The 8,198-nt window shown below is 57.2% G+C and overlaps 1 protein-coding gene across 1 annotated transcript in view; it reads left to right on the top strand.

Annotated features, from left to right (window-relative positions):
- Positions 1-8,198, top strand: part of THOP1 (thimet oligopeptidase 1) — an 11,459-nt gene that overhangs the window by 455 nt on the left and 2,806 nt on the right. Inside the window, exons 2-12 of the mRNA XM_019513572.1 lie at positions 342-545; positions 2,165-2,313; positions 2,900-3,007; positions 3,700-3,802; positions 4,178-4,338; positions 4,810-4,945; positions 5,032-5,398; positions 5,609-5,810; positions 6,534-6,720; positions 7,145-7,273; positions 7,789-7,925. Coding sequence (XP_019369117.1) covers positions 342-545; positions 2,165-2,313; positions 2,900-3,007; positions 3,700-3,802; positions 4,178-4,338; positions 4,810-4,945; positions 5,032-5,398; positions 5,609-5,810; positions 6,534-6,720; positions 7,145-7,273; positions 7,789-7,925 — 1,883 coding nt within the window. The remainder of the gene's footprint in view (positions 1-341; positions 546-2,164; positions 2,314-2,899; positions 3,008-3,699; positions 3,803-4,177; positions 4,339-4,809; positions 4,946-5,031; positions 5,399-5,608; positions 5,811-6,533; positions 6,721-7,144; positions 7,274-7,788; positions 7,926-8,198) is intronic.

Here is an 8,198-nt window from a genome sequence, read left to right as displayed (position 1 = left end):
ATGGGAACCAGAGTAGGGGGCAAAGGGAAAGGGTGGGAGCCAGTGGGGGGTAAAGGGGGGCAAAGACTAAAGAAGCCCAGGTCCCTCAGCCTGTCCCCATGCGTGGGGGCGGTGGGAACAAGGAGGCCAAGTGTCTGCTCAGCAGTCGCTGGATGTGGAGGGGGCTGTCGGCAGCAGCTGGAAGGTTTCTGACCGCACCTGGGTTGAAGCTGACTGGGTTTCCTGCTTGCAGCGGTCTGCGATGCTGCCTGTATCTTCCTTTCCGTTGCCCCCCGCCCCACCAGGAGATTTGCTGGTGAATTTTCCCCTCGGTAACCCAGCGTTGTTTGTGGCTCTCTCAGGCAGCGTTGTGCACAACCAGTCCCACTGCCCTGTCACCAACCGGCTGCGATGGAACCTGACAGCCGAGCAAATTGAGAACATGACCGTGGAGCTCGTGGAAAGGACCAAGCAGGTGTACGACCACGTGGGCGCACAGGAGCAGGGCGAGGTCTCCTATGAGAACACCCTCAAGGCTCTGGCTGACGTGGAGGTGGAGTATACGGGTATGTGGAAGCACAGGACACAGTTGAATCTCAGCAGCTCTTGTGAGGAGCTGGATGTCAATTCAGGTCTTTGGTCTGTGGAATCGTCTCTTCCCTTCGTTAACCGCTGCAGCCTGTCTCTGCATTTCCTCTCATTAGCCTTTGTATCTGGGGGCTCTAACTAGGGGGAGCGGGATGAGACAGTCTCCCATGTTTCCTAGACAGCCATGAAAAGCTTCCTGGCAGCCAAACCTCTTTGCCACTAGGATAAAAGACCCTTTCCATCCCCAGCTCCTACGAGCTGACACCTGGCCACATGGCTATCTGAGCCCCTTTTTCTATTTTAACCTACATATTTGTTTTTAGGAGCTAGGGCTCGTGTGGCATGGAATCATTGCACCAGGCTTATGAATGCAGCTGATGTCAGCAAAATGCCTGCTCAATCTCAGCCTGTCAGGGTAGATAAACCACACAGACTTTGCCTTCCCTTTGTAGGATGTTAAATGCTGAGCAGTTGTCTAGACAGGTTGGCAAATTGGGCAGATCGGAACCAGATGAAGTTCAACATTGAGCAGTGTAAAGTGCTCTACCTGGGGATGAACAGTCCCCAACTTACAGGCTCGGTGGTGCCAAACTGGCCAGCACCATGAACGAAAGGGACATAGGGATAATAACAGGCCACAGCATGACCATGAGCTGTAGCCAGCAGGGCTAACAATACCCTGGCATGCATCAACAGATGCATCTCCAGTAAAACCAAGGAACTGATTCTCCTGCTCTGCTCGGCATTGGTGAGGCCGCAGCTGGAGGACTGCATCCAGTTCTGGGCACTGCACTTCAACAAAGATGTGCAAAAGCTTGATAGAGTCCAGAGAAGGGCCCACCCGTATGATCAGGGACTTTTGTACAGCAAGCCATATGAGGAAGAGCTGAGGGACTTGGGTCTCTTCAGCCTAAAAAAGAGAAGGCTGAGAGAGGACTTGGTAGCAGCTGACTGCCACATCAGGGGAGTACATCAAGGGCTCGACGAACAACTGTTCACCAGGGCACCCTTGGGGAAAACCAGGCGTAATGGCCACAAACTCTTGGAAGACCGTTTCAGGCACAAGATTAGGAAAAACTTCTTCACAGTCAGGGTGTCCAGACTGTGGAATAAGCTCCCTCCAGAGGTGGTGCGGTCACCTACCCTGGAAATCTTTAAGAGGAGACTGGACGGTCACCTCGCTGGGGTCACCTGCCCCAGTTGTCTTTTCTGCCTAGTGCAGGTGGGCTGGACCTGATGATCTTGCGAGGTCCCTTCCAGCCTTAAAATCTATGAATCTGTGAATTTCCACAGAGCCTGAAGGTTGTGTGATACATTCCAGACCAGTAAGACAGCAAGAATCCTGCCCCAAGGAACTTGCACCACTCCCAGTAGATCATTGTAGAGACTGGGGACAGAGCAGGGCGTGGGGGAGGGAGGTCCTGTCAGGTCAGAAGTGAGGCAGGTCAGTGGGATCACTTGCCTTCTACTTGGCTCGTTTGTCAGCCTGTGGGGCTGTCAGTTTTCATTGCCTCCACAAAGCATCCCTTGCCTGTGTGGTATTGGGATGAGGCCAGCTGCCCTGCCACAGCTTCAGCGCCTGGCTCTGTCATTCCAGTTCACCGAAACATGCTGGACTTCCCCCAGCACGTCTCCCCTTGCAAAGACATCCGTACGGCGAGCACAGAGGCTGACAAGAAGCTCTCAGAGTTCGACGTGGAGATGAGCATGAGGCAGGATGTATACCAGCGAATCGTCTGGCTCCAGGTTTGTGGCATGGGGGTGACACGTGCCCAGGGCAAGAGGGGCTCGGTGTCTGATTAGGAAGTCTGCAGAGTGCTTCTGGGAGGACCAGGGTGCCAGTGAGTCCCTTCTGTGTACCAGGGGACTCTGTTAAGTCCCGTTTAATGCTCAGTTGCCCCATGAGGGTAACAGGATCAAGTTGTTATTGTGAAGGACAGAGGGTTCAGTTCTAGGCCCTGTTGTCAGCTCTGACTTCTTCTGTGGCTCTGAAATGGTAGGTGCTCACGCTCTCTGCCTCATTTTCCACATCTGCACAGTAAGGGGAGTGATGCTGACCAGCTTCTTCTGAAGGCTGGGGGTGGGTTTAAATCTGCAAAGTGCCTTGAAGGTCCTCTGATGAAAACAAAGATTGCATCTGAATTGACCTGTCAGTAACTACGCTCTCATGTCTCATCCTTTTAGCAGGAGATGTCTGCCTTGTTTGGGGTCAGCAGTCGTTATGACAGTATGTAGGCCTTGTCCAGTCGGCTCCCTGGCTGTGGGCAAGCCAGTGCTGGTTCCAGGGCACTGCTGCCTCCTTTCCTAGTGCCCCTAGCTGTTTGTTTTACAGGAGAAAGTGGAAAGTGCATCCCTGAGGCCTGAAGCCCAGAGATACCTGGAGAGGCTGATTAAGTTGGGCAAGAGAAATGGCTTGCACCTCCCTGAAGACACGCAGGAGGTGAGATGGCTGGAACTAAAGCCGTCTGGGCCCATCCATGGGGCTAAAGATCAGGGTCTAGTGGTTAGACCAGAGCATAGGCAACCTGTATCCCTGACTCCATCACCAGTTCACTGAGTAACCTTGGGGGATTTGCCCCAGGTTTCCCTTCCTGTACTTCTCCAAGGGTCTGGACGGGTCCTGGGGTGAGAAGTCCTAATCAGCAGCATTGGCAGGAAAGCAGCTCCCAACTGGGAGTGACAGTAACCTAAGGCCTGCAGGCAGGGGCTGGTGCTGGGATATGGCGCACAGGCTTGGCTTGGGTTTCCTGAGCTGGTGAGGGCAGCCCTCTCAGTCGGGGACTGAGCAGCAGCTGCCTGGGACTGAGCGGCAGCTGGCTGGGCCGAGCGGCAGAGGGCACGAGGTGGGTTAAAAATAGAAATGAGGGAGAAAGAAGAGAAGCTTGAGGCTGGATGTGCCTTGGTCACCTGCAGCTGCTCTAGCCAGCCAACAGCAGGTGTGCCGGGGGTGGTGGACTCGAGCCAGACTGAGGCTGAGGGCTCTGCGTACAGCCAGCACTCTGCCATCCTGCTTGGAGAAATACCCACAGCAAACATGGGGGAGCTGGGGGTGCAAAACTGCCAGCCCAGCTGGAGGTATCGCTTGGCCTCCCCTGCCTGACATGCTTATCTCCACTTGCTTCTTTTGCAAAGAAAATCAAAACCATTAAGAAGAAGCTGAGCCTGCTCTGCATTGACTTCAATAAGAACCTCAACGAGGACACCACCTTCCTGCCTTTCTCCAAGGAGGAGCTTGGTACTTACAGGGACAGGGTTGTGGTGGGGCGGTTGTGCTTCCCCCAGCCTAGGGCTTGCCGTGGCATGTGCATCACTCAAAGAGGGGGCTGGGCTGCAGCCCCTGCTTGGAGCTTCCTTTCCAGCAGCCACTTCCCGCTGCAGTCTGCAGGCAGAATTAACTGGCAGCCCAGCCTCGGCTTGCTGTGGTCCAGGAAGAGCTGTGCAGTGGCTGCCATGTAAGCCTATCCTAGGGGCCTCTTATACCTGCCTGCAGTCTTTGAGCAGCTGGTTTGTGCCAGGGAAGGAGCAGAGTGCTGTGGCAGGCAGTGTTTGGGTGGTGCCTGGGTGACAGCTTCTAGCAGTCAGCTGCATTTTTCTGTCCTCTTCTCCCCAGCGGGGCTGCCTGAGGACTTCCTGAACTCCTTGGAAAAAACGGACGATGGGAAGCTGAAGGTCACCCTGAAGTACCCGCACTATTTTCCCCTCCTGAAGAAGTGCTATGTGCCTGAGACCCGGAGGAAAGTGGAAGAAATGTTTAACTCCCGGTGCAAGGAGGTAGGCAGGACTTGAGGCTGCCCCCACTGCCTCAGCCAGGCCAGCGATTTCATCCTGTGCCACACTCTGCTTGACCTGGAGCCCTGAGGTCCAATGTTCAACTGAGAGCAGCAGGAGGGGAGTGGAGCTCATTGTTTCTTCCTAGCCTTGCCCAGCGACGTGGGATATGTGCGTGGCAGGCTGCAGACTCCATGTCATGCGAACAGCCATCGCAGCTGGCAAAGGGATTAGTGTGGGCTGTGGGGAATGAGCTCTATTCTGGGTCCTGGATGGCTGGTCGTGGGTGTGGGGAATCCTTGTGTAGGCTTTGCATCCAGGAGAGGATCTAGAGATTGCAGACCAGGCATGGGTAGAATTGCTGGCTGGTGCTTTTCCAGGAGTGCTTGTTCCCTCCTCCTGCAGGGCATGTGTCTCCCCCTGTCCCATGCTCCCACCTCCATGACCCTCACCCTTGCTGCATCCTGCTCACAGGAGAATTGCCTGATCCTGAAGGAGCTGGTGGACCTGCGGGCTCAGAAAGCTGGGCTTCTGGGCTTCAACACACATGCTGACTTTGTGCTGGAGATGAACATGGCCAAGAGCAGCAGGACCGTTGCCTCCTTCCTTGGTAGGGCTCTCTCTGCTTGGAGGTGGGGGCTGTGGCTCTGGGCACGTGCTGCCCACATGCTGTGACTCAGCTCTCACTCCCTGCAGATGAGCTGGCACAGAAGCTGAAACCTCTGGGCGAGAAGGAGCGGGCTGTGATCCTGGAGCTGAAGAAGAAAGAGTGCGAGAAACGGGACCTGGTGTTTGACGACCGCATCAATGCTTGGGACATGCGCTACTACATGAACCAGGTGGAAGAAACAAAGTACAGCGTGGACCAGAACCTGCTGAAGGAGTACTTCCCTATGCAGGTGGTCACCGCAGGCCTGCTCGACATCTACCAGGAGTTGCTGGGCCTCAGCTTCCACCTGGAGGAGGGCGCCCAGGTGTGGCATGAGGATGTCCAGCTTTACACAGTGAAGGACGGTGCCTCAGGGGAGACCATCGGCAAGTTCTACCTGGATCTGTACCCAAGGTGAGCCCCACCCCAGGTGCAGCCAAGGGGTGGGTGGCACCTTGGTGGGGGGCACTCCTAAGGAGGCTGAGGGCATCTTGTAGTGGAAGTAGCAGACCCTCCAGCTCTCACTATCTTCCAAGGGCACTTGCAGCCCTGGGTGGTGGCTTGGCACGAAGAGGCTATGGTTGATGTGAGGGTGCATCCACCTGACAGCCTCTCCCCACTCAGGGAAGGGAAATACGGGCACGCAGCCTGCTTCGGCCTGCAGCCTGGCTGCCTGCTGCCAGACTCCAGCCGGCAGATATCAGTGGCCGCTATGGTGGCCAACTTCACCAAGCCCACGCCTGACGCACCCTCCCTGCTGCAGCATGATGAGGTGGAGACCTACTTCCATGAGTTTGGGCACGTCATGCATCAGCTCTGCTCCCAGGTGAGGCTCAGCCAGGGTGGGGAAGGAAGAAGCACAGTGCTGGCCCATCGCTGCCCCCCCTGGAACCAGGCAGTGTGAACCAGGGCTGGGCAGACCTGCCCTGACAGATCAGCCAACTCCTGTCCCCACCCCAATCCTGATCCACAGCCCCCAGCGCTCCCCCATCCACACTGTCGTACTGATGCCCTTCCACCCTGACCTGTAGCCCCCTTTTCTCCACCTGTCTCAGTCCTGGGCTAAGCTTGGGCAGTAACCAGCAGCGGTGGGAAGTGATGCACTGGCTGGGTACAAGCGGTTTCCTCCGTCCATGACACGCTGGGTTGCGTCTTCATGGTCCAGCAGTTTTGGCCTGTTCATGGCCACCTGGGGCTGTTCTACTTGCCGGAGGGATTCTTCCTGCTGTGCCCCATGGGGTGTTCACTGGAGCAGGATGGGACAGGGCCCTTGGGCATTGATTACAGACCCTTCTGCAGCCATTTATCCAGCAAAGCCTACAAGAACATCTGCTCTGGCCCCTGCCATGCTCTACAGCCAGGGAAGAGCCCTGCAAGGGGTTGCCTGGGTGCTGCAGTGGTAGGGAATTCACAAGGGCATGGTGTGTATGGGTGGTCCTTGAAAGAGGACCGTGGCCGTGCTGGAGGGGAAAGCTGGAGCCCTGTGGGAGCTGGCACAGGGCAGTGCTGCAGTGGTGCGTACATGTTGTCCGAACCCCCCCCCCCCCAGGCAGAGTTCGCAATGTTCAGTGGCACCCACGTGGAGCGGGACTTTGTGGAGGCGCCATCGCAAATGCTGGAGAACTGGGTGTGGGAGAAGGAGCCACTGCTACGCATGTCCCAGCACTACAAGACTGGGAGCCCCCTCCCTGACGAGCTGCTGGAGAAACTCATCCAGTCCCGGCAGGCAAACACCGGTAGGGGCTGGCTCGGGCAGGGGTGCAGGGCTTGGCAGGGGTTCTGCTCAGTCCCAGAGGCTCATCCTAGGAATACCAGAAGGGTCACAGCAGAGCCTGGCCCTTCTGCTGTGACTGCCCAGTGGGGAGGTTGGTGGGGAAGGAGGCCCTATGTCACCACTGCGAGCAGAGTGAGGGCTAGCAGGGCTCAGAGGAGCTTGAGGGCCAGGACCCAGGGCTGAAGTAGCAGGGGGCACCCTGGGGTGGGAGCCGGGGCTGCTAGGGTGACCCCCAGCTGGCGGGGGGGGGCAGGGGTCAGCTGAGGGGTATTGGCAGATAGTGGAAGGGGGACAGGCACTTGAAGCCAGCCTGAGCCCGGTGCTGTGCAGATGCGTGTGCCCCCACAGAGACGCCACATGTCACACTGTTACTTCGTCCCCAACAGGGCTGTTCAACCTGCGTCAGATCGTCCTGGCAAAGGTAGACCAGGTGCTGCACACCCAGACGCAGGTAGATCCTGCTGAGGTGTTCGCCCGCCTGTGCGAGGAGGTGCTGGGCATCCCTGCCACCCCAGGTACCTGCCTGCCCCTCAAGCCTGCCTCTGCAGGACCTGCCTGGCATGGCCAGCCTGGTCTCTAACGATGGGATCAAGGGAAGGAGCTTTGCCCCTGGCCTGGCCCTTGTGCTCTGGCATCTCCCAGAGCAGGCTCTTCACTGGTCCAGCACTGCCTGACCAGGGCAGAAGCAGGCGTCTCTCTCTACCCACAAGCTTGGGTGCACTGGAGTCAGGTGAGGCCTCCAGACACTTCCCCAGCCAACACAGGCCGCGGATCTCAGTCCTGCGCCTTCAGTGCCTGGCACACAGTAGAGGGGGGACCCCGGAGTGCCACATGCAGTTGGCATGTGGCAGGCAACTCCACATGGAAACCACTCCCACAAATGTGGGCGAGTGGGTCAGGGGTTTGGGCTGGGGAATCCCCATGCGGTGGGAGCAGTGATGTCTCCCCCCCGATGCTCAGGGCAAGATCGTGCTCTGGCTCCTGCCGAGATCCACCAATGTGACACTGCCCATCTGTCGCATTTCCCCAGGGACAAACATGCCAGCCACGTTTGGGCACCTGGCCGGAGGCTACGACGCCCAGTACTATGGCTACCTCTGGAGCGAGGTGTACTCCATGGACATGTTCCACACACGTTTCAAGCAGGAGGGCATCATGAACTGTAAGGTGAGGGGAAACTAGAAAGGTAAAAGCAGCTGAATAAAAGCAGGGATAAATATCACACCCTTCACGGGAGAAATGCTGTATCTGCCCTGCTGGAGGAGAGGAGTGGAGTGGGCACCTGGCCAGCACAAAGCATGCTGGAAAACCCCCTGTAGCTGAGGAGGTGCAATGCTTGCAGGCTGGGACCTGCAGGATGTGCCCGGACCTGCCCCTCTCTACCCCACTCACTACCTCTGTCCATGCAGGTGGGCATGGACTACAAGAACTGCATCCTGC

Source organism: Gavialis gangeticus, unplaced genomic scaffold (assembly GCF_001723915.1).
Source record: "Gavialis gangeticus isolate Ggan-Ray unplaced genomic scaffold, GavGan_comp1, whole genome shotgun sequence".
NCBI classification, from domain to species: Eukaryota; Metazoa; Chordata; order Crocodylia; family Gavialidae; genus Gavialis; species Gavialis gangeticus.
The sequence above is the reverse complement of the archived record's forward strand: the minus strand, read 5'-3'. Positions and strand labels throughout refer to the sequence as shown.